Source organism: Gossypium hirsutum, chromosome A10 (genome assembly GCF_007990345.1).
Source record: "Gossypium hirsutum isolate 1008001.06 chromosome A10, Gossypium_hirsutum_v2.1, whole genome shotgun sequence".
NCBI classification, from domain to species: Eukaryota; Viridiplantae; Streptophyta; class Magnoliopsida; order Malvales; family Malvaceae; genus Gossypium; species Gossypium hirsutum.
Genome location: NC_053433.1, coordinates 73554262 through 73581674, shown reverse-complemented (window position 1 = coordinate 73581674; position 27413 = coordinate 73554262). Strand labels below are relative to the sequence as shown.

General features: G+C 34.8%; 1 protein-coding gene and 1 pseudogene across 1 annotated transcript; one reads left to right on the top strand and one right to left on the bottom strand.

Annotated features, from left to right (window-relative positions):
* Nucleotides 1-7669: 7669 nt before the first annotated feature.
* Nucleotides 7670-14793, top strand: LOC107927602 (protein transport protein SEC23-like; annotated as a pseudogene).
* A 6497-nt stretch (nt 14794-21290) lies between these two features.
* Nucleotides 21291-21905, bottom strand: LOC121208019 (uncharacterized). Its single transcript, XM_041078546.1, has one exon. It carries the CDS (start codon nt 21903-21905, stop codon nt 21291-21293), a length of 615 nt encoding a protein of 204 aa, XP_040934480.1.
* Between the last annotated feature and the right edge of the window lie 5508 nt (nt 21906-27413).

Genomic DNA, 27413 nt, shown 5'->3' with positions numbered 1-27413 from the left:
TGATATTTAATTGTAGTACAACTGGGTTTAATTGGACATTAAAATACTCAAAATCGGGTTTAAAATCAAATTTTTCGCACAAAAAAACTGCAGTGGACTGTTGGGGGTTTGAATTCTGGTCTTTTTAAATTGGTTCTCTAGTTCGTTTAAATTACAAATTAGTCCTGTAACTTGATAAGTCTAATTATAGCCTTAAATGATAAGGAAACTTAATAAAATTTTAGGATTAGACTTGTAAATGGATAAGATTGAGGTGTGTCTTGGGAGGTCGTTACCCGGAGAGTCACTTAGGTGGTTAATGTAATGCTCCAAATTTGAGTCAGTCTGTCTCTGTCGGGTTTGGGGTGTCATATATGAACTCAAGACGGATACACGGATCAACCAACCATCACACCAATATAACTGGCACTCAATGCATCATCGATATTGTTGGAAAAATCCCAATTTGAAAATAGTTTTCTTGCACAACGAAAAATTAAAATTTTAAAAACTGACCCGATTTGTGATATTTATAGTAATAAACCTTAACCAAATTTGAACCTGTGTTTTCAACTTAGCGAATGTTCATTTTCCCGATTTTCAATTAAATTATCTTCTCCACTATTCTCGTACCACGAACTGCTTTGAGTTTGGGCTTGAACCAATTGAATCGAAACATAAAACTGAAAAAGTTTTCTCTCCTTTTGGGGTGAAAACGAAAATGCCTTTTAACAGAAACTGGTAGAATTGTTATTCCTGAAAAATATATGTAATAGTTGAGAATAAATTCTCTCTATTTTCGATAGGATAATAACATCTCAAAATCGTGTTAATAGCTCTACCGGTGTCATCTATTTATAGGAAGAGAAGGTAGAACCCTTATTGAGTTGTAGTGGTTTATTTCAAATAGAAAAACAACATCCTGCTTAGAATAGGACTAAGGTGGACGACATATCCTAGTATTCCTACTAGATTTGTGGCCCTCTTCATGTCTATGAGGGGTTTTTGGGTCTCTCTAACATTGAGTCCAATTACAAGTACTTTCTAAGCCTTTTGACCTAATACTCTGTAATGTGATCTAACCCGGTTCAATTTTTCTATTTCCTAAAATAAACTTTAATATTTATATATAAAACAATTTTCTTATCCCTATTTTATCCCTAGCAAAATTTTGACGATTTTACCTTTAGTAAAATTTTGACTATTTTACCATTGGTAATATTTCAAGAAAATATGTTCAATATTTCACAACTCAACATGTTCATTATGACCGAATAGTTTATTTTCATTTTTGGGCTTCAAAATAGTTCAAAAACATAAACTCATTCTGCTGATCATTTTTTAAGTAACCCATATAGTATTGCAAATGGATCATTTTCATTTTCATTTTCATTTCCATTTTTGGAAACTTAGATTCATTTCCAAATGATTCAATTTCACCATTTAGGAGAAAACCGTAATTATTCTTGAATGTTTCCTATTTCTCTTTTCCTATTCTTTCTGTTCATTTCTATTCAAATACGCAATTCATTTCTAGTTTCAACGAGCTAGCGAAGGGACCAGTTGGACATATGTAGTTGAGGCTCAAATAACTTATAATTAAGTTCCAAATTTTCTCCTGTTAATTATAAACTCATTTAGTCACGAAGTCATTCCAGCATAGTATCAAGAATGAGCTCTCCCCAATGACATACCATTACGAAGGCAACTACTCAGTGTTCGTCTAATGAACTTGTCATAACTTGTTACCTTCATAGGATATCCTTTATCTCTTTGGGATAATATCCATTCTCCCAATATGATCTTATTTTATCTCATGGTAACCATTACATCCTCTTTCATGAAAAGTCAATCACTATCAAATAGTGATCAAGTCATCCATTACAAAGACAAACGACCTGTGGCCACGTTTACTTTTCATCAACCATGTTATGCCAATGAAAGGATATCATTTACCCATGTTTTGAGCTATGAATTCCACTATTTTGAATGATGCTACATACTACAAAAGTCATACACTCAACGCACCAGCTTTCGGTTTCTTATTTATTTGAACTCACGCATACATAGTCTGCCATCCACTCAAGACATAGGTATGTCACACTATGAATGTCACAAGTGAATAAATCCATAAACAGATTCAGGCTCTATTTTGCTTAGGTCCTGTTCGATGTACTGTCAATCCAGTCAGTCACATTTATGTCTCTATCTTCTTGGAGTCATCCACTCCGATGCTCAAGACTAGGCATCTCCCCTGTTGGACTTGATAGACGCCATATTAGTCTTTCAATTGGCTTACTCATTTTCGATTAAACTTAAGACATATTTAGGTTCGTCTACTAATACAAGTTGTCTTTTCGTACTACGACTTGACCATGTAATACCACTTAATATTAGTTAAACATTTAGACAACCAATGAGCAACATTTGCTTCCATTTTGCTTTGCGTGTAAAAACCATGTGATGACAATTATACAAAGTATATTAATGTAATTAATGAATTTGTTTTATTAACCAATCTATTTGAAAAAAATTACAAGTTTATAAGCGAATATACTACACTCAAGGCACCAGATCCGACATATATGTCCTAAGTATAATGTGCTCCACACCTCACTGGTATAAACCGAAGTAAACCCCGTATACTAATCCTATGGCATTCCAACTATACTCGACTCTACTCGAGAAAGTTAATAGGGTAATCAATGATTCTATTCATACATGTTCACATATCATTCATATCACTTTCAATCACATTAACATTTGCATATCAATACCTTACTTTCACATACCATTTATACATTGTATCACATTTTCACTTATTATTCATTTCATACTCATATTTTCACATCTAAACACATGCATACGATCATAAAACATTTTCATATCATTTATGTTTCTTTATCATGCTTTGCATTTCACTAATTTCCATCTCAATTGCATTTCATTAACATGCTTACTTATAAAATATAATCATTCACTCATACTATCAAATAACCTTTATTCGAGTCTTTTACTTATCATAATATTTCATTATATCTTAGCATAAATTCAATCAAACACATATTCACAACATCTCAACAATTCATTATAGCACAATTTGAATTAAATACCGAGTCATAGGTAAAATTTAAATACCTAGTCATAGGTAAAATTTATCTTTCATGAGACAAAGCACTAAATACTATCTTATTCAAATTAGTTCTCCATCAAGCTATGAATTAAAAAGAATGTCATGAAATCACAAATCGAATTACGGTTACTCAACTGTAACGCCCCAATTTTCGGGAATTCTGTGAATGTTGGCAAAATTTCATACTTTGATTTTGTCATTTGTGAGTGAAATTATGAAATAGGACCTATGTGAAAATGTTTGAAAATGCTATAGGCTAAATTGAAGTGGCCAAATAAATAGGAGTGCAAAATAGGAGGATTTGCATGACAAACCTCGCATTTTACATGAAGTGGCCAGCCATCATGTTGTTGTAGACAAAATGTGCACTTGATACAAATTGATACAAATTGATAATGGGTTAGGTAAATGTTCCATAATAATGGGTTAGGTAAATGTTTCATGATAATGGGTTAGGTAAATGTTCCATGATAATGGGTTAGGTAAATGTTCCATGATGGGAATTTCATGTCTTTTGTATTAAAGAATTAAATGGATGAAATATGAAATTTTATTAAAAAAAGGGGTGAAAAGAACAAAGTTTTGTCCATCTTTGTTCATCATAGCCTAAAGTTAGATAAGAGAAAGGAGAGGAGAAAGCTCTTGAATGTTCGGTCACTTGGGGAAGAAAATTGAAGGTAAGTTCATGGTAGTTTGCTTCTATCTTGATGTTCATGAGTTCTTCTTGATTCTACCTTAACTCTTGAAGCATATTTTGGTTTGTAGTTGTGTTGTGAGCATTTAGTGATGAATTAAAATGAAGGAAATGGTTGTTGTTTCATGTTCTTTTGATGAAAAATGGAAGATAGGTGAAATTGAGCCAAACAAATGAGCATGCATGAGCCTTAGATGCTAAGGGGAAAATCGGCTAACATGTTGTGCTTTAAAATGATGAAATGGAGATTATACTTAAGTAAAATCATAGATATGTAATGATTGATTGGTGATAAACATGTTTAAATAACAAGCATGCAAGTTAGGTGTGAAAGAGTGATTTGGTAATAAATCTGCTTGGGACAGTAGCAGTAATGTGACTTTGGAAAATCACCATAAATTGTGGGAGATGAGTTAGAAGCTGCATAAATTATGTAATTAAAGCTTAATGAGTCTAGTTTCAAATGGAATAAATGAGAACATATTTTGAATTCTGTACAATGAGAAATTTGATTCGTAATGAAGAGTGGTCAGATTAGTCAAACAGTGAAACATGGGAAACTTTAAGAAAAATATGGTATTGATTGGCCATACCAAAAATTCTGAAAATTTTATGGATAGAAGATATATGAGTCTATTTTCAGGGAAAATTAACGGCACTTGATTTGGAGTTTTGCAGCTCCAGTTATAAATAATTTAGTGAATGTTGCTCAGGAAGACAGCTTGCAGTGAAATTATGATTATGTGGTAAACATTGACAAAAATTTGTTAATGAGTTGCTTATTGTTTTCTTATAAGCTTACTATGATCTGTAGGTGTGGTTGGCCGAATACTGTAAGGGGTTAATACGTAGTTTGTATTTGAATAGTTAGATTAATGTGTTAGTAATCCAATTGTAGGTGGTTCGTGTGTGGATCTCGTCAGCATATCGTCGCAAACAGGTGTGTAACTAACACCCTCTTATAGACTAGATCGGCACAAGCCGAAATGCCGAAAAGCCGGTATTTTGAGATCTTGCGAGTGTGTGAATTCTCATGAGATTAATAGTTTGATGTATATGGTAAATTAAAGTGATAAGACTGCAGAGTGTGCGATTCTGTGCATTTCGATATTTTTGGGCTTAATGGGCCAAAAAAGGGATAATGGGCCAACGGGCCCAAATTGGTAAGAAAACGCGGTAAGTGTTTTTGATCGTACGTAAATGGCTATGTTATGTATGAAAACCTTAAGAATAGTTAAATTACTTGAATACCCCTATGTATGCAAAATTACCATTATACCCCTAGGGTTACTTTTGACTGAAAAGCATGACGATCTGATTCTGTATGATGTATGCCATGATTATATATCTGTTACATGGGGACTTGGGTTATACTATGGAGGAAGCGTCCTGGTGGCTATGCCACAATTATCTGATCTGGTGGCTCTGCCACATATATCTGTTCTGGTGGCTCTGCCACAATATCTGTATCTGGTGACTTCGTCACAATATCTGGCAGCCTCGCTGCGATTTCTGTGGTGTGTAACGGTTGGGTGGGTCGAGTAGTCTCCCCACATGGTGTAAGGCTGGTACGGGGGTGTTATGGATGAATATGGGTTGGGTTTCTGCATAAACATGTAATATCTGTTCTGTTCTGTTCTGTTATGGGCCTATGGGCTTTATTCTGAATTCTGTTCTGGGCTAAGGCCAACTTATTCTATTTCTGTGGTTTGAGCTGATATAGGCTATGGTTGGGTTAATTTACACACTGAGTTTCCCCAAACTCACCCCTTTTATTTTCATCCACGCAGGTAATCCCCAACCATAGCGGGCTTGGAGCTGTGAGGGAATTCGGAGTTGCTACCCGTTCTGAAAGTTTGATTTTCTGGTGAACTGGACATCCTTTTAATTACGTTTGAGGTTTTGGGCTTTTAAATGTAATAAGGCCGCTTATTTATTTTTGATGGTTTTTATATGTTTTATTAAGATAGGTAATATTTATATTTAACTGTTGAAATTGGATAGCTTTAGGGCGCGTTTTCAAAAACAGTAATTGATTTCAAAATAACACGAAAATAAGCAAAGCTTCCGCAATGAAGATATTTTCCAAAATTAATCACATATTTTCCAAAATTAATCACTTTTCCCAAAAAGGACTTAATCAAATCGGTTTCCTAGAAATATACATGACGTTAAGGTATGGCAATGGCGGTTTGCATGTCTAGGATTGGATCCGAAGGGAGTTTGGTAGTTAAGCAGTCCGATAGACTCACCTCCTCTTTTCCGGTTTCCTACCTGGTGCACAGCTTCCATTCACCTGGTTAGTTTAACAAAAGTCTGCTTTTAAAACACTGAAAAGGGAACACGGGTTTTTGACTTCAAAGTGGCACGTCGGATTCGGCCTTAACGTTTGGGCCAGGTTTGGGGTTTTACATCAACTATGAACTTCGCATTTCATTTACTCCTTTACGTCTAGACTTTTGTCGTTAGCAACGTATGGTAAGTCCAATTATAAAAACGATGTTAGTTTCACTTGAAACACATCACTAATTCATGAATTACAATCTATTCAATTTAGTCCCTTTAAGCCCTAATATCTGAAATGCTCGTATCTTTTGATATTATTTATCGAATCAAAATTCGACTTTATATTCATTCATTAGGGACCTCAAGCTTCCAATCAATGACATAATTTTTCAATAACTTTTACTTTATTCAATTTGATCCCTAATACCATAAAATTGACTATAAGACTTAACTAAATTTCTAGTTTAACCCAACACTTTCCACTACATTCTAACATGGTCCTTAACATAATCTATGCATATCATCCTAGTTTCATCACTACCAAGCTTCAAACTCATTAAAATTTATTAATGGCAATTTAATATATACTTATCAATTAAGAAATCTAATACATAAATTAACATATTAAGCTCTCATAATTAAAAGTCCATAAAAATTTCAAGAAAAAAAAGGTTTATTTAGCTCGACGGTCAAAAGTGAAGAAATAAAACCTTAATCTCCATGTTTTTTTCCCTTAAATCGGCAATGGATAGAAGATGATAATATTTACCTTCTCTCTCAAACTTATATATATACTAAGATTAATTATCAAAATTAATCTTTTAATAAATGGTCATGATCTAATGTTACTTAAGTTAGTGGAAAAGTATGGCTATGATTAACTTAAGGCATTAACCATGTTTTTGATTTTATTGCTTTAAGGTCTTTAATTGAATTGCTCTATTGCATTTTTTTAAATTAAAATTTAATAGAGAGTATATTTTTATAATTTAATTTTTATATTATAACTAACGATTTTCTAAATTTAATTACTCAACAATCTAATAATATAATCCCGTACTAGATAAGTAAATCATTCTATTAATGATTTCACTAATTCGATTTATGTAATTTCGCTTTAAAATTGCATTTTTTGATATCGGTTAAAAATCAGATCGTTACATATCGTGAGTTTTTATCCAGATTATTTTAGTTATTAGTTTATTTTGTTAGATTCTATTTTATAGTTGCTCGAATATATATTTTGGTATTAGTTTGATTTGATTTAACTTTATAGTTATTTGAATATATATTTTAGTATTAATTTGATTCTATTTAATAGGTGCTTGAACATGTATTTATAATCTTACTTTGGTTGTATTATATTTGTAAACTCTAAAAAAAATTATTAATATAAAATAAAAAAGAAAGCATGGAAGAAAGATCAAAGAAATTAATTAGATAGAATAAATAAGAAAATTGGGTTAATACAGAACGATGCTTCCGAGTAGTGACATATTTCTCAAATTTTGAGGCATTTATATTTGGTTACTAAATTAATCCAAAAATAAATTGTAGCGTATCGGTAAACAATGGAAGGCGATAATATTCCGTTATTACAAATCTGAAATCTGCCCCTTTAAATGCCCACTTTTTAGTTCATTCCTATTTTCACTTTTCCTTTTCAGATACGCTTTTACTTCAATCCTTCTCTCTTCTTATCTCCTGGTGACCCCTTTCTCTTCAGTTTCTTCAGGGGGTCGCCCAAAATCAGGAAAAAGAGTTTGAAAAACCCTGAAATTCTTTTTCAAGTTCAAAGTTAGTGATCGAATCTAATCCAAAAAAAAAAAAGAACAATTGTCTTCGATTTAAAAAAAAATTCAAATAAATTTCAACCATGTCGGAAATGGCGAACATGGATCCCGAAGGGATAGATGCAATACGGATGACGTGGAACGTTTGGCCACGCACTAAGGTGGAAGCCAGCAAGTGTGTCATTCCTTTGGCTGCTTCAATCGCTCCGATCCGTCCACACACGGACATTCCGATGCTGCCTTACGCGCCGCTGCGATACAAGACATGTTCCGCCGTCCTCAACGCCTTCGCCCGCGTTGACTTCATGGCCAAGATCTGGATCTGCCCTTTTTGTTACCAGCGAAACCATTTTCCGCCTCACTATGCCATGATATCCGAAACGAACTTGCCTGGCGAACTCTATCCGCAGTATACCACCGTGCAATACGCGCTCCAATCGTTTCCCGATCCCAACAATTCCAATGCTCCTCAATTGCCACCAGTGTTTGTGTTCGTGTTGGACACTTGCATGATAGAGGAAGAGCTTGAGTTTGTTAAATCGGCGATGAAGCAGGCTATTGGGTTGTTGCCAGAACATGCGCTTGTCGGCTTTGTTTCGTTTGGAACTCAAGTCCAGGTCCATGAATTGGGGTTCTCGGATATGTCGAAGGTCTACGTTTTCAGGGGTAGCAAGGAGATTTCCAAGGAGCAAGTGTTGGAGCAGTTCGGCCTCGGTTCGGCTGGGCGGCGGCCAACAGTAGGGTATCTGAAAGTCCTGCAAAATGGTTACACAAATACTGGCGTTAACCGGTTTTTATTGCCTGCTTCCGATTGCGAATACACCCTAGACACGGTGCGTTTTGATATATTTTTCGTGGGAATTCAGTTTTTTAAATGGTTAAATTCTTTTATTTAGTGGTTGGTTTAATTTAATGTAGTTGTTGGATGAATTGCAAACGGATCAATGGCCTGTACAAGCGGGGCACAGGGCGTCGAGGTGCACTGGAGTGGCCTTAAGTGTTTCAGCAGGATTGCTTGCAGCTTGCTTGCCTGGTACTGGTGCTAGGATTATTGCTTTGGTTGGTGGTCCATGTACTGAAGGGCCAGGCACGGTAATGCCATTACTTTGTTTAGCTTCTGAATTCTTACTTACTCTAAAATTAAATGATAGGACCAAATTTTATGGGTATCACTTGTTTACTGATGAATGTTTTGGTAGTTTATGATCAATCCACTTTAATAATATGGCATGGTTGATATGGACATGGTTTGTTGTAATTGGTATAACCTTTATTTTTGCTGCAAATTGACTGAGACCTTTATTTTGTTTGATTAGTATGAATGTTGGCACATTTGCTTGTGCACTTGGTTAAAAAGAGAAATTCTATCTCATAAGGTTTATTCCTGTTGATTACTTTCATTCTGTCTCCAAAGTTTTTGGCCAATTTTCATGTTACCTGTATAGTTTCATATAGCCTGGTACCTTAATATATCTTTGTGCAAGACAAGCTTCGTTCTTAGGTACCTTGTAGTTGTAGGAATACTTTGTACACAATTACAATCTAATTGAGAAAATGGAGATTAATCAAATCATCTTTATTTGAGAGTTGCTTTGTTTTTAATTTATACTAATAATCTTGTATTATATTATTCATATGATTTTTGCAGATTGTATCAGAAGACTTGTCAGAACCCGTACGTTCCCATAAGGATCTTGATAAGGATGCTGCGCCGTATTTTAAGAAAGCAGTCAATTTTATGATAGTCTTGCGAAGCAGCTTGTCAGCCAAGGTCATGTACTTGATCTTTTTGCATCTGCACTTGATCAGGTGTGTCTTGCCCACATTTTAGTTCCTCATTGTTATATTTAACTTGTGTTTTTTAAAATAAATCAGTCTCTATACTAGATCTAGTTGATTTGCTTCAATATACCTAAGTCACATTATCATATCAGTAATATGTTAGGTTCAGATTTCTTTTCTGCCTCCTAATCGGTCTATGGATCAAATTAACACATCAAAGAACCTGCTGCAGCTAATAGGACATAAATACCCTAGATTTATTTGTAAACTTGAACTACCCAAATGTAACCCCCTCTCTCTTGTCTGTGCGACCATGCTTAATTTTCAGTGCATCAGAGGTAAGATGCAATGAAAATATGAGGTCATTAAGGTTTGTTTTTTATGCCATGCTTCTTTTTATTGGTAGCTTGTAATTAGACCTGTCAATTGGGTGGATCAAGTTGGTTTGAGGTTGGGTCAAATTTGGGTTTAAAATTTTTGGGTTACTTCGGCTTGGGTAATTTCAGGTTTATATCATTATGGGTTGGGTTGTTTCTGATTCAGGTTTGAGGCTCATATTTTTTGGGTTGAGTCAGTACGGGTTTTGGATTATTTCTGGTTCTTGTTAGTTTAAGGTATTGGTCATTTTGGGTTTGGGTAATTTTCAGTTCAAATCAATTTTGGTTCAGGTTGGACTGAGTTCGGCTTAGTTTCAGGTTCAAGCTGTTGACTTTTTATGGTTAAATCGGGTTTGGGTTTATCAGTCAGGTTTTTGGTTCAGGTCAGAATTGACAGCTCTGCTTGTAATGTGAATGTTTTATGTTGTAAAAAGAAAATTGTACATGTTGATATTTATTCTGTTTAGGGTGCAAATCATTTATTTTATGTAAACGCTACTAACTCTAGGCGAATTTATTGTCATAATGTAATGGGTTTTCTTGTATTCTCAGGTTGGGATTGCTGAAATGAAAGTTGCAGTTGAAAGAACAGGTGGCCTTGTTGTTCTAGCTGAAAGTTTTGGTCATTCTGTATTCAAAGACTCTTTCAAGCATGTATTTGAGGATGGAGAACATTCTCTTGGCCTTTGCTTTAAGTTAGTTCTATTACCTGACCAAACTTCTCATTGTTGATATACTTTGTCTTATTCTCTTATCTATGGCGTTGATAAATAAATATGCACTAGCATTCTTTATTGGTCAATTTACATTTATACACCAGTTGTTACTGTCTATGTTTGTTTGAGTTTATATGCCAACCTCGAAATTCTTGATTTCAGATTTAATTTTTATTACCAGAAATGAAATCTCTCCTTCAAAGTTTAATGAAGTTAATTTATCTGGTCTAGCTTTAGCTTCTCTCTCTTTTGATACACATGCATTGTCTGTGCATATGATTGGCTATGGCATGGTTTTGAGCCCTCAGAAATATCCACTATCAGTATCAGTTACAGTATTAATCTTACTCATTATAAGCTTCCTTTTTTCCCCTTTTTAGTGGCATGCTTGAGATTAACTGTTCAAAGGACATCAAAATTCAAGGGGTAATTGGGCCTTGCACATCTTTGGAGAAGGTTGGACCATTTAACAATTTAGCAAGATTTCTTATTTACTCCAAACAGTAGAGTAAATTTTGTTGTACTTTGGGGATTTGAGATGATTACTTTTGAGTGTTTCAGAAAGGACCTAATGTTGCTGACACAGTCGTTGGGGAGGGGAACACTACAGCATGGAAAATGTGTGGCCTCAACAAGAGTACTTCCTTGACGGTATTATTTGATCTGTCATCAACTGAGCGATCAAATGTTCCAGGAGCTGCAAATTCACAGTTCTATTTGCAGTTTCTTACAAGGTTTGGTGCATGAATTACTCACAAGGGTCCTCTTTATTTCCCTTAGTTAAGTGCGTTTGATTTGGTTTTCACTTTGTATGTTATTTAAGTTATTGTGATGTTGTTTATCTAACTGCAGCTATCAAGACCCCGAAGGTAAAACAATGCTTCGAGTTACGACTGTGACAAGACAATGGGTAGACAGCACTGTTAGTTCAGAGGTTTGTTTGGATTCTTTCGTTTTTGTTCTTTTGTTTTTTAAATTGCCTACGTAATGGATTAGGTTATTGTTTTCAATTCTGCCATTTCATCCCATTTTGTATCATTGTTATTGTATTGTGATTTGGATACCATCAATCGTATATGATTGATTATTTTTGGAAATAATTTATGGTAATATGTCCTTTCTAGGAATTGCTACGAGGTTTCGATCAAGAGACAGCAGCTGTTGTAATGGCAAGAATAACTTCCCTGAAAATGGAGACTGAGGTAAATTAAAGTCTTCTTTTCAGTTATCTCCCATTTGTATTTCTGTTTGAATGTATCCACCATCTGATTTGGATGATTCCTTTACTAGTTCATTATGCTATCGTTTATGGAATAATTCCTTCATAGAATATGGATCAGAGCTCTTTCTTAGTGCTTTGCCCTAGTTTTTAGCGCTTCTCTCTGCTTGCTTTCCTCTTAGCCTTGACATTTTGTTCCTTCTCTCTTTTATCTCTTATCTGTGAGGGTAGCTGCTACTACAACAAACATCTATTTGCTGCTTCTAATCACGTGTTTATTATTTGTTTAACCATTTGCATAATAATGCCTTATGTTTCTTTTAGGAGGGGTTTGATGCTACACGGTGGTTAGATCGGAACCTCATTAGACTTTGTTCCAAATTTGGCAACTATCGGAAGGATGATCCTTCATCCTTCACTTTAAATCCTTGTTTTTCTTTGTTTCCTCAGTTTATGTTTAATCTGCGGAGGTCTCAATTTGTACAGGTAATTTTTTTTTTATTTCAAATTTTATGTCTTTTCTCAAATATCTTATTGACTTGTGCTCTTATACAGGTTTTCTTTCTTTCCTTTTCTGATGCAGGTTTTTAACAACAGTCCAGATGAAACTGCCTATTTTCGCATGTTGTTGAACAGGGAAAATATTACAAATGCAGCTGTTATGATTCAACCATCATTAATATCATATTCATTCAACTCGCTGCCCCAACCAGCATTATTGGATGTGGCTTCCATTTCAGCTGATCGCATTCTCTTGCTGGATTCATATTTCAGTATTGTTGTTTTCCATGGTATGACAATAGCGCAGTGGCGCAACATGGGTTACCAGAATCAGCCTGAACATCGGGTAAGCTGATTTTGTTCATACTATCTGAATCGAGAGCTTATTATAATGATTTATTTAGAAGCATTATATTGTAATGTGCGAAATTACTCCCAGTAAACATGGTTTCTTTTTACATTGACGTAATAATTTTGATTGATCACTTTGGGGAACAACCGAAGTGGTGTTAGTACTAAATTTATGGTCTCCTGAAGCTAGAAATAATGCTTTGTTATTTTTACTTTGGTTTATATGATATAATGTGAGAATTCTATCCGAAACTACTGACAGAAGCAAAACTTTGGTACCACCAAAATCGAACTATGATTTGCTACCTCCCTGATTATGTAATGTAGAGGATATTGATTTTCGCTCTTTCCCTCTGAATAGATAATTGCTTTCTAGGGGAAGCTAAATGTATATTTCCTAATATTTTAAAGCTAAATAATATAAAGTATCCAGTAACTGATAATGAGGCATTATAAAGTATGCATAAAACACTTCATCAATCAAATAAATTGATCCAATACATGTCTCATACTTTATATGGCAATGGCGTGTTTCTTTTTGCAATGTCCTTCATATGTTAAGCTCCAAATCGCATTATTGCATGAGAATGTTGGAATTCGCCCAATTCTTCAATGGAGTTTATAATGCTGCTTAAGTTCCGGTGTTTGGTATCCTATTTCTATGTTCACATTGTTACGTAAAGCTTATTTCTTTTAACAGGCATTTGCAGAGCTTTTGCAAGCACCCCAGGCTGATGCCCAAATGATAATTCAGGAACGATTCCGTCCCTAGATTGGTTGTATGTGATCAGCATGGATCCCAGGTCAGTTTATTTCATTAGGACTGATTTTCATTTTTATTTCATCAGGATCATATCTCCATATTTATGTCTGGATATGTGGTGGGCATGGATACTTTAAGAAAAATAAAGGGCCGGAGGCCCTCATTCATAATGTAAAGGTTGCAGTCAGCCATAAGTTTGGTCTGAATTGGACCATGCTGAATCCCTTGAATTGAATCCACTGAAAGAGAGGTGTCGTGATTATGGTTTGCCACTTAGGGCTCATAAATGTTCTTTCTGCACTCGGTCTGCTAAGCCGAAGTTTCAAATATTTTCTGTCGAATAACTTACCCTCTCTTTTCCTTCCCCTTTTCTGATACTTCTGATAGTCAATGCAGTATTTTACATTAAGAGGCTTACGGTCCTCTTAAACCAGTTTTTTTTTTCACTGAGTTATATATTTGTTAATTTTGATTTCCTTGTGCAGGCAAGATTTTTATTGGCAAAGTTGAACCCATCAGCAACATACAATAATTCCTCGGATATAGCTGCTGGATCAGATATAATCTTTACTGATGATGTAAGCTTACAAGTCTTCTTCGAGCATCTTCAGAGGTTGGCTGTGCAATCTTGATTGTAGAAAATAGTTGCAGGACTTGGGTTTCTCCGATTTCTTGGTAATGTGAAATTCCCTCAGTCAATGTGAGTTCTGTATCCTGTCTTTGACATTCCCTATTCACTTCGTTCTTTACCTATTATTTCCATCAATTTTACGATGGTGAGGTTGTGTGCCCCCGCAATATTGGAAAAAAATATGGGAAGCACATTTCTTTGTTCGAAGGGTTAACGCCTTGCTTCTTTGAAGGAATAAGGGATGCAACAAACAGGTTTTACATTTGTAGGGGGGAAATAAGGTTAGAATGAGAGTGTAAGTTTGAGAATAGATGCGGGTTTCGAACTCGATAGTGAATTAGGAAAATAGATTTTGACAGAAATTCTTTTGGTTTTGAAACAGTGGATGTGTTTGTTTGTGTACTGAATTTTTGAGGTCATATATTTACTGATTTGGAGTTGAAAGACTCCTTAGGTTGAAATGGGGCGTCATTTTGTTTTGGTTTGTCAGCCTACGTGTTCTAATTTATTTGACCTACTTTATCATTCTTTTTAAGATACATGTAATAAATTCATCGTGTTTCTTTTATTTTTTTATTTTTATAGTGTTTGTGTTTTGAAGGTATTCGCCCCCGCCCCTTTAACCGGAGAAGCACAGTAAACAAGTTATATTATACATAATTGCAATAATGAATAAGATTAAAAGAAACTTGTTATAAGTTAATTAACATCAGTGGTTAAGTATTTCTGTTTTCAGTAAGTGTCTAAACTCCCTTGAACTGAAGATATGCCAAGTAATTTCTTTGAAAATGATATTCTGAGGGTGGTGGATTTTGAAGTGTAATGAGAAATCCGACGATCATGTGGATACCATTGTCTATGGAAAGCCAGACGAATGACTGTTCATGGTTTGGTTTGGTATGAGAAGGCAATTAGCTTTTCGGGAATATTTATTCTTGGTATGGTTCAATAAAGATCTGGCTTTGAAGACCCAGGGAACAAGCATGGTTACACACCTATTGCTGCTCATACACACTTCTTCAGTCTCAAAAGCACTTCGGAGGCAATGCTTCTGCGCTTTTAGAGCCAAACCGGAAAGTTAGAGACAGCAATGTCAAATCATAATTTTTTTACAGTATTTTTTCACCATACTTATTGAAAGTAATTTCTTCAAATCACCCTTTAAAGTGAGGCAATCATTGGCGATCCTTGTAGGAAATGGTGGATGCTATTACCTAATGCCTTTGTACATCATTGGAAACTGAAACCTGAAGTACCAAATATCCGGAGATTACGCTAGTTAATACATTCGGGGATCACCATTCATCTTAGTTTTTATATTACAGCACACGATGCTCCATTGTCTTCTTTTTTTCTTTTTTTTTTAAATTATAATTGGAATTAACATTTTAAATGCTTTTGATTTGGTAAAAAAAAAGAAAGCATTGCTAAAGCTTGATTTAGAAAAAAAAATTTGAATAGGAATTGTTGATGTTGGGATTAGATAATGACAGTGTAGTTAGATAGTTCACCTCGTTTGAGAAAGGCGAAAAGTTATTGTCGAAACTATTTTTTATTTTGAAAAAATAAGGATCGACTTTAAAACGAAGTATGGAGCCGCTACCAATCCTTTTTGTTTAGGTGTGATCGGATCACCTAATAAAACATTTTATTTTATTTAAAAAAATCAATTTTGGCCTACGAATTCAAGAAAACGGGTTCGGGAGTCGGTTACGTACGAGGAAGGATTAGCACCTCGTTACGCCCAGAAATTGGTACCTAATTGATTAAATAATGTCATTGTGTCTAAAATTTAAAAAGATTTTGAAATACGGTTTTTTTAAAACATTTGAATGATTCGAATTGGATGTTAAGAATTCTCTTGCTACGAAGGAAGAAAATATCATATCCAGTACTTTAGGACATGACCTTTTAAACCCTCGAAGCCAAAATCAACTCTTGATCTTCAAAAGATTCATACATTTGAAAATTACAAAAGGATATTCAATTATTTAGTCCAACGAAAAATCGAGACCCAACACGTTAGGACACGACTCATCAGATTTCCAAACACAGAACATTGCCTTATTTTGAAAGCTTTTACTTAACGATTATAGAATTGACTCAAAATATGTTTATTTGATTTGTTTAAAGAAGAAATGAATCTACTAATGTTGGCCAAATACATTAGAGTTTAGATCACGATGTGACAGCAGGAAATAAAAACATAATCGTGAGCATAGCATAATAATACATGGCAAGAGTACTATACAAATAAATCATAATCATATGTAAATAAAGTACATTCAATGGCAACACATCATACATTATACAAATACTAATATTAATACACAAAAGCCAATGAATTTACAAGGCAATTTTAAGAGAAGTACCATGCAAATCAACGCAAATGAAATGTAGAAATTTTTAAAATAATAAGAATGAATAAATCGAGAAATGAAAAATATGAAATCATCAATATGCAAACAACAAATTTCATGTAAGAATTTTAAAAGCACGATATATATGTGAAAATTTAAAGTTGACATAGGTAAGGAATAGAAATAAAAAATAAATAATATACTAAAGAGTAAAATATGAAGGAATTATGAAATAACTATTTAAGTAAGAAGAAAATCAAAATACATAATATACAAAATATGGATCTATCTAAATAAATAATATGTATATAATGAAAATCTTATTATAAATATATTTATAGAAATAATAATATAAAAAAATATTTGAAATAAACAAAAATACATCATAAAATAACTTTAAAGGACATGAATTATGAATATAGATTTAAAAAGAAATGTATAATCATAAATAGATTTTTAAAAGAAAAATATAAAATCAACAATATAGACAAAAAAACAAAATGAACAACAATTCAAAACTGATGATATAGGAAATATTTACATATATATATATAAGTGTAAGAAAATAATTTTGTAACGAAACAATATAAATGATATATATTTATATGTATGAATAAGTAATATACATAAAATACAAATAGCCTGGTATAAATAATATATACAAAAAAATAATAATATAATAGTTGAAGCAAAGAATATTCATAAAAGAGAATCTTAAAATAAATGAATTATATAATAAAACAAGATGAAAATATTCGAAAGGAAATGAAACTAAAACAGTGAAAATAAAACAATTCAAAATAATATACTAAGATAATATGTCAAAAAAAATGAATGGTGAATAATTCATAAAAATATAAAAATATAAACTAAGAAACTTAATTGGAATAAAACAATGTCAGAAGGATAATTTACAAATAAATCAAATTGTTAAAACAAAATTAAGGACTGGAGTAAAATGCACTCAAATGATCAAGGATTAAAAACGCAAATGCCCCAAATCCAAAACGCCGCATTCAGGTGAGGACCACATTGAGTTTACGCGCAAAATCTAGGGGCAATTTAGAAAAAAACAAAGAAAAGGCCAATAAGACCCAATTGAATGTCAATGTGCAAGGAAGGGACCAACCGTGTAAATGTTCCATTTTTGGTCTCTTATAAAGGCTAAATAAATCATTCAGACGAGCCAAAACCCTAGCCCCTTTTGATTTTCCCTCAATCGATCTCAAACCCCCCCTCTTAAGCGCCGATCTGCCCTTATCAACGGTGACTAGCAGATTCGGGTCTTGAGGGACAGCAATCTCGGCCTCCCGACTCTGATTTCAACGAAGCAGATAGAATCCCACAGTGCTTCCGTAAGGTAAATCACTCATTTTTTAATTTCAAAGGCATTGAAATTCTAATGAAAAACAAAAAAAAATAGAGTTGAAAGTAAAAAACTAAAGAACATTCGAACCCGAAATCACCTTTAAAAATTTTGACTAATGTATATTCGGCTTTCTGTGTGTTTTTTTTTTGCTATTCTACTCGCAAAAATCCAAAAAATAACCCCTTATACATTTGATTCTATTCCGTTTTATAGCCAAAAAAATAAAAGAGAAAATAAAAATTCCTTGCTATTAACTGCTGTGGGTTGTTAGTCTGTTTTGCAAGTGTGCGTGGTGTGGAGAGAAGCCGTTCGTGGGTGTGCTGGCATGGAGCATGCAGGCTATGCACGCATAGAAGCTACAGTGTTGGAGAACGTGGGTGCATGGTGGTGCTAAAAAATGTTTGTGGGCTAGGTCTAGGGAAATTGGGCTTCCTGCTTTGGGCTGTTTGGATTAAGCCCGGGTAAAAATTGGGCCCTACAGCTGCCCCTCTTTGCTCGTTACCGTGTAATGAGAACGGAGAAAAGACTTTTAATAAGGACCAATCTCGCCCGGTCTCACTGAGTCTTGACCCTTTTTGGTGCTTCTCTTTTCAAGTAGCCTAGCTTTAACCTGCTGTATCCCGCTGGAACTTCAAGGAAAATGGAATTGGTAACTTCATCCTGCTCCACTGCAACTTTAGGGAGATATAGTTGGCTATGATCTGCTCTACTGCCACTTTAGAGAAATAAGATTTGCTATCTTCAATCTGCTCCACTGCAACTTCAGGGAGATAAGACTTGTGGCTTAAATTTGCTTCATTGCCGCTACATGGGGATAAGATTCGCCGTCTTTGATTTGCTCCACTATTGCTTAGGGAGATAAGATCTACAATTTTTAGTCTGCTCCACTGGGAGACAAGGCTGGTGGCTTAAATTTACTCCATTGTCGATTTATGGAGATAAGATTCGCCAACTTCAATCTGCTCCACTACTGCTTAGGGAGATAAGATCTGCAATTTTCAATCTGCTCCACTGCAACTTCAGGGAGATAAGACTAGCGGCTTAAATCTATTCCATTGCCGATACACAGAGATAAGATTCGCCATCTTTGGTCTGCTCCACTACTGCTCAGGGAGATAAGACCCGTGAATTCACCGATATCGCTATACTGTCCTCTAGGGAAAATGCCCTGTAGACTCGATTTCATATGCTTATGTTTATGCCAAATGATTAGGATGCTACGATCAAAATAACTTAGATGCTCCTAACCAAATGCGCTATGAATGATATGAATGTAGAAATGTCATGAGAATGATTTATTTATTTATTTTTTAAAAAAAACTTAAAATGTCATCACTCGTTATTCATCAGAGTTTTATAATTGTCGTATTATGCTGCCTTCTTGCTCGGCTAGCATTTTCCAATAGAAAACCCGTAGAAACAACCTATTTTGGTCAACTACTTTTGCCCCATTGTAACTTCAGGGTCCACTTCACTGTACTTTTGGGACCTAAGGTTTGTATCATCTTCAAACCCTCCCCTGTAACTCAAGAGTATATGACCTGAATCTTTCATCGACTCGGTCTATTACACCATTCCCCGGGCATCCTGACTAGATATTTACACCTGATATTTGCATGAATTAGGAATATCATTTCTCTTTTCCCAAGAATGATCCCCTCCTATGTTTAGGTTGACATCGCTCATTTCCGCTATTGACGCGATTTCCTGTCTTCTTGTTCAACTGATATCTTTGACTGAAAATCCGAAGAGATAATCTCAATCTGGACTCAAATATTTCCATCCCTTAAGTTGGGTAAGTTCTAAACAATAGTCCCGCTTCAGGTTCTTACACTGTTTAGAGCCTTCTAGAGTAATATGCAAAACACCTTTCATGAAAGTGTTATTAGTCCATTAATCCTTATTTCAATACGAGCGCTTGAAAAAGATTATCAAGATAGACAAAACTGAAATTTAATAGGAACAAAATTCAAAAATAATGGATTAATCAATGAAAGCAAACATTGCTGGAATACAAAAAATAGGAAAAGGAAACAAATAAGTGCCCTAGATATCACAGCCTTAGCTCTCCGTACGAACTCTTCGAGGATTATTTTGAGCTTATCATGTGCACGGGAGATCTAAAGTACTTTGTCGATGCCCCAAAACGTAGCACTCTTCCTATTCATTAATTCGAGCAGAGCAAGATTACCACATGCCTAATCTTTAGTCGAAATTTGAACTGCCCTTTTCGGGTTTTCAGTTCAAAGCCCCTTTGGTCTCAAAGCGCCCTTTGCGAGTTTTCACCTCGGCCTCCTTTTTTTTTCCTAGGCGCCCTTTGTGGGTTTTCACCTTAGCCTCCTTTTAAGCGAATTACTTCTTGATTGAATCTAAATTTACTGGGTTAGGCAGGCTCTTACCGTCCATCTCAATCAATACTAGTGCCCCTCTAGAAAAAGCCTTCTTTACCATATAAGGTCCATTCCAGTTTGGCATCCATTTCCCTTTGAAATCTTTTTACATAGGGAGGATTTTTTCAATACCAAGTCCCCCTCATGGAATACTATGGGGCGAACCTTTTTGTTATAAGCTACCATCATTCGCTTCTGGTACATTTGACCATGATAAATAGCCTTTAGCCTCTTTTCTTCAATTTAGTTCAGGTGGTCATACCGGGATTGGATCCATTCTGCTTCGTCCAGCTTCAATTCCGATAAAACCCAGAGAGAAGGAATTTCGACTTCAATGGGCAAAATGCCTCCGTTCCATAAACCAAAGAGTAAGGTGGTGCCCCAGTAAAAGTTCTGATAGATGTTCGATAGGCATAGAGGGCAAACGATAACTTTTCATGTCAATCCTTGTAGGACTCAGTCATTTTCCCCACGATCTTCTTGATATTTTTATTAGCAGCCTCAACTGCACCATTCATTTTCGAGTGATATGGTGATGAGTTGTGGTGCTTAATTCTGAACTGACTACAAACCTCCACTATCACGCTGTTATTCAAATTTAACAAGTTGTCAGATATGATCCTTTCTGGCATACCATATCGACATATGATCTCCTTCTTCAAGAACTTGCTGACTGCCGACTTTGTAACGTTGGCGTATGAAGTAGCCTTTACCCACTCGGTGAAGTAATCAATGATCACAAAGATGAATCGATGTCCGTTAGAAGCCTCTGGTGAAATCAGTCTAATAACGTCCATGCCCCACATTGAGAAAGGTCATGGAGAAGTCATAACATGAAGAGGTGAAGGAGGCACATGGATCTTGTCTCTATAAATTTGGCACTTATGGCATTTCTTGGCATAACTGATGCAATCTCCTTCCATCGTGGACCAGTAATTCCCGGATCTCATGATTTGCCTGGCCAACATGAACCCATTGGCATGCATCTGCAGACACCTTTATGGACTTCTTCCAGGATTTTCTTAGCTTCAACAGCGTCAACACATCTTAACAGCACCTGATCCTTCCTCCTTTTATATAGGATCTCTCCGTCTAAGACATAGTTACTGGCCAGCCTCCTCAAGGTTCTCTTATCATTTTCAATTGCTTGATTAGGGTATTTTCTGTTCTTCACATATCGTAAAATATCATGATACCAAGGAAAATGATCTCTCTCTTCTTCTTCGTCGATATTACAGCAATGCGCTGAAGCCTCACAAATACTCATCTGGATCAGCTTCATATCCTCTCGTCTATTTACTCTGATCATAGAAGCTAACGTAGCCAAGGCATCAGCGATCTGGTTTTCGTCTCGCGGGAGATAATAGAAAGCGATATCATCAAACTCCTCAATTAACTCTAGGACCAGCTTCCTGTAACTAATCAACTTGGGGTCCATTGTTTCCCATTCTCCCTTAAGCTGATAGATTACTAGCGCAGAATCTCTATACACCTCTAGTACTTTGATTTTTCGTTTGATGGTTGCACAGATTCCTATGATACATGCTTCGTATTCTACCATATTGTTTGTGTAATCAAAATCCAATTTACAAATGAATGGATAATGATCTCTACTTAGGGATATTAGGACTACCCCAATTCCATTACCAAAGGCGTTTTATGCTCCGTCAAAATTCAGTTTCCAAGGATGACCTTCTAAAGTGTCCCCTTCAGTAGTTGCCACATACATTAGATCTTCATTAGGGAAATCAAAGTTCAAAGGCTCGTAATTTTATAAAGTTCTACTGGCTAGAAAATCTGCTATTACACTCCATTTTACAGCTTTCTGGTTTACATAAACTATGTCAAATTTGAAAAGTAGAATTTGCCATCGGGCCATCTTTCCACTCAAAGTAGCTAATTCCATCATGTACTTTAAAGGGTCTAATTTCGAGATTAACCAAGTCGTATGATACAACATGTACTGCCTCAATTGGCGAGTATCTCATTTTACACTCAGTGAATTTCTTACTGAGGTAGTATATCTCCTTTTCGAGTTTTGCATTTTTTCTCTCAAAGTCCTGCCTTATGATTTCTAACTTGGATGGGACCACTTGTAGATATTCTTCCATCGACCGCGCGCCATTTTGATTTGGCTCGGGAATATAATTGTTGATCCTCTTACTCCGCCACTCATTATACTAAGGGGTAGTTATCAGACCTACTGCCAGTCTCTTCATCCAACAAGTCTGATTCCAAGCGTTGGACATCTCTCGTATCTTCTTCTTATAATTATCCCCCTTATATGGAAACTTGCACTGAGCTAACCCATGGCTTACCGGTATAAACTGTCTCGATCTGTACTGCCTTAATACAAGTAAATGAGCATATCCTACAACTCCCCAAATCCCAAGTAGGAGAACCCAGTCAAAATCCCCACATCGGTATAAGATCTCATCGGGAACCGACTAAGGGGCTCTCCACTCGACATCCTCTTCTTGGAGATTTTAGAGGATCACCGCTATTTCCTCTGATAAGTTATCCCGTCTTAGCGTAGCCGCTATTTCCTTTAATGGTGAGTAATTATCGGAGAACACCTGATATGACATATTGTTTACCTTCCAAAAATGACTATGGAACCAAGCTAGCAACGGTTGCGCACATCCTATAAACCGACCCTCACTAGCTCTTCGGTATGCATTCAAAGATCTGAATGTTTCAGTTAAAATCACAGGAACGGGCGTGACCCTCTTATCCAGTCGGTCAAACAGATCAGAAACTGCCTCATCTACATGCCCTAGTGCCTTAGGGAAAACCACTAGCCCATAAATACTTAAAGCGAAAACATCCACTCTCTTCTTCACATTTGGGTGTTCCAAAATCAAGTCTTGCAAACTTTTCCATAGAATACATTTGTTTTCTCCTTTTTGTTTGATTCGAGCCATAACCCACTACTCACTCATCCCAGTGATATTCATCAATTTCTTCACAATGGTCGGAATATTAGCGGCTCTAGAATAGGCCCTATCAACTTGAAATCTTGGGCATCGAAGTAGGGTGGTATATTCTTCCACTGTGGGCACCAAATCTACGTTCCCGAAGGTGAAACAACTGTAGGCCGGATTCCAAAATTAGGCTAAAGCCCGGAACAGATGCTTATCTATCTTGATGTCGAGTAAGTAGGGTAGACCACCGTAATTGTCGTAAAATAGTTGTTTGACTTCATCACCCCATTGGGCCCACATTTCTTTCAATTCTCGCAGATCATTCTGTGTCACGCTGATACGAGTGAAGTCTCATAACTCTGACGTATACCCCGCTGTCAGGCTATCTCCCTTTTTCAATTACGTTTTCTCCGACCATACACGGACAACCGCATTATCCTCCACTTTATCAAGAAATCTGTTCTCCATGATAAGCTTTCTATTTAGTAATCAAACTTGAACCGACACTCTTTTTATGATGAGATGCCATGCAATCACAAGCAAAACAACGCAGGTCAGTACAATTCATATGAAATTAAAGCAAGCAAGCAATAACAAGCAGAACACTTATTTGGACAACCGCTAATAGTTTGGTGTGGCTCTACCTAGGGTGGGCTCCTATGGGTCACTACATGTGGTTTGGTTCTAAAGACAGGGTACTTGAACCAGTAGATTCCTCGATCTTTACCCATTATAGGCTCATATAGATCGAGTTCGGTTCAAGGGAATACATTTCCCTATTGCCATGCGGAGATGATAATCTTACGGAGACATAGGTACAGATCTATCTCGGAAACGATCCACTATCCCATGTGGAGGTGAAAATCTCATGAAGGCGTAGTCTCTCACTCCCACTTAAATGGGTAGACCGAGAGATAATGCAATGCAATGTGCAGGGATATATCAAAATATTCAAACAAATAAAGCAAATACAAAATGATGAAAGCCATAACCAAACCGAATAAAATGCGATGAAAGGATTATAAATTTTAAACCAAATTCAATTTTCGACAAAAAAGAAAAAAGTTAATCAACTTGCGGCTCGACTCTCTTATGTCCCTAGTGGAGTTGTCAAGCTGTCGAAACTATTTTTTGAAAAATGGGAATCGACTTTTTAAAACGAAAGTTTGGAGTCGCCACCAATCCTTTTTTGATGAGGTGTGATCGGGTCACCTCTAAAAGTGGTTATTTTCAATAAACAATTTGAGTTATTAAAAATAATTTTGGTTTACGAAATTCAGAAAAATTGGTTCGGGAGTCGGTTACGCACGAGGAAGGATTAGCACCCTCATAATGCCTAAAATTGGTACCTAATTGATTAATTAGTGTCTTAGTGTCGAAAATTAAAAATTTGAAGAGATTTTAAGAATACGATCCTTTGTTAAAATATTATTTAATCGAAAATTTTTTTAGGAGATAATATATTTTGCACTAATCGAGGGAATAGATCACGTCCCGTAAGTTAGGACACGATACCTTAACTCCCCAAAAACAAGAAATAACACTGAAAAGTTTTATTCTTTGAAAGAGACATTCAATTATCTCGTTTTTTAGAAAGAAATCATATTCCGTAAGTTAGAATACAAGTTCTTTTTAATTCTCGAGATTATTTAAAATTCACATTTTTTAAAAGTATTCATTTATTTGGATTTAACGAGAAAATCGAAGTCCCTTAAGTTAGGGTACAACTTTTCGAATCTCGAAATATGAAATAATGCTTATTTAAAAAAAACATAATTTTAAATATATTGGATAAAATGTAACATGATTTTCGTTGTAGAATGGAAAATAAATTAAGGTATTTACATGCATAATAGAATAATAAATGCGTTAATGTAAACAATAATACAAAAAAGAAAAATAATATAAAATAAAATAAATCAGCCAAAAATAGAAAAAAAATAATAAGCAGAAAAAACTAAAACTTGAAACGGAAAAGGACTAATATTAAACAAAGAAATAAATGATCATGGTAAAAAACTTAAAAACAATAATATTAATAATAATGATGATATTAATAAATATAAAGAGGGGAAGAAAAAAATAATATTATATAAGAAGATATAAATTAATGATAAAATAAAATAAAGGTATATAAGGTTTTTAGGTAAATAAATAAATAGAATGAAAATAATAGTAGTAGTAATAACAGTATAAAACTAGTTAATATAGTACCATGATAATAATAAGAATAAGAATAATAAAATAATAGAAATAACAATATGTTACTAATAATAATAAAAAATAAAAAATGGTAATAAATATATATAATAATAATAACATGTTACTACTACTAATAATAATAATAAGTAATAATATATAATAATAACAGTAATAAAATAATAATAGTAATAATATTAAAATAATGATAATAATGTCAAATTAATCCATTTAATAATAAAAGAACAAGGTAACTAAAAAAAGACTAAATTGAATTGAAAACAGGAGTTTTGGGGCAAAATCAGAAACAAATAGAAGAGAAAAGGACCGAATTGAAATGTGCACTCAACGTGGAGGGATCGAACTGGAAAATATTCCCCCTCCAAAACGAATAGCTTTAAAAAGGACCGAATTGAAATCAAGTCAAAATCATGGGGCCAAAATTTAAATTTTAAAAATACTCGATTGCAAAACCATGAAAAAGCGGAAGGGCCAAAAGGACAAATAACCCTTCCGCTAAAAACACGCAGATCCTAGGCTGGATGGGTTGGGTCAGATCAAGTCAGGGCAAAACAACGCTATTTTGGGGTTTAAGGACTCAGGCCAAAACGACGCCGTTTTAGCCTTTTATTTAAGTCACATTTTTGCCAAAAAAAATCTATCTTTTTTTTTTAAACTTCAAAAACCTCTGAACTCTCTCCTCCCCTCAAAATATCCGGCCATGGCACTGGCGCCGGACCACCGTCGTGGGCTCCGTCGCTGGCGACCGTTGTACACAGTGGTCGAAGCCCAAAAATGCCCCTTTTTCCAGGAGATTCAAAATGGGTGAGTCTTCCCTCTTTTTCTATTATCCTTTATATATATAAATAAATTCGGAAAAAAAAGAAAAATAAAGGAAACAAAAAAACCTTAGTGCTTTTTAATGCTATTTTTTCTCTCCGATCTTCCTTTGACGTTTGCTATTCGTATGTTTTTTTTATTGCTTTTTTGTAAAAAAAATGAATATTTGTGGCTTTTTATAGCCATATTTACAATTGTTTATTTCCTCTACTCGTTGCAGGTATGGTGAACGTGGATGGCGTGATGCGTGGGCGCATGGTGGAAAACGTGGGTGGTGGAGGTGTGGGTAGTGGCGGCTGAAGAGGGAAGCGGCGGCTAGGGCCAGGTTTTTCTTTTTTTGCTGAAAAACTAGTTTAGTTTTGGGCTATTTGGGATCTGGGGTTAAGTTTATTTTGAGCTTGTAATTGGACTTGTTGTTTTTGTAATTTTGGACCTTTATTATGTGGACTGTTTGGGTTTTATTTATTTATTGGGCAGGCAGAATTGGCCTGCTACACTCTTATATTTTAAATTTTCGCTTTTGTTAGCATCATTAAATTTAATTAGTTAAAATTTATTTGTTGTCGTGTGCATATTAGAAGTCGCTTTGGAAATTGTTTTGCATATTTCTAATGTGACTTTTAACATGCGCATAGTAAGGAAAAAATTTCGTATGCTGAAATTGTAATTATAATTCATATTGGAATTGGAATTGGAATGATTTTAGTGTAAATTTGAAACAAAATGTAATTTAATATTGTGTATATTATAAATTGGAATGATTTCAATGTAAGTATGATACGTTATAATTTTTTATTCTTTATTGAAACAATGTCATTTTTATGTATGATTAATTGTATAATAAAATTGATTTTTGATAATTTTCGTGTAATTATGATTCATATTAGAATTGTAATATATAATTTAAACAATGTATTTTGTAAATATAAATTAATACAATATAAATGTATAAAAATATTTTTTTACCTTTTTTTTCAATGAAAAGACTGATATTATTAACACACGGTTCGAAGTGCCAGGTGGTTACATCAAAATAAAGCAGAAAAGACAAATACCACTGGAGCAAGTAAAATAATAAAAGCAAACGGCAAGAAAAACAAAAAAGA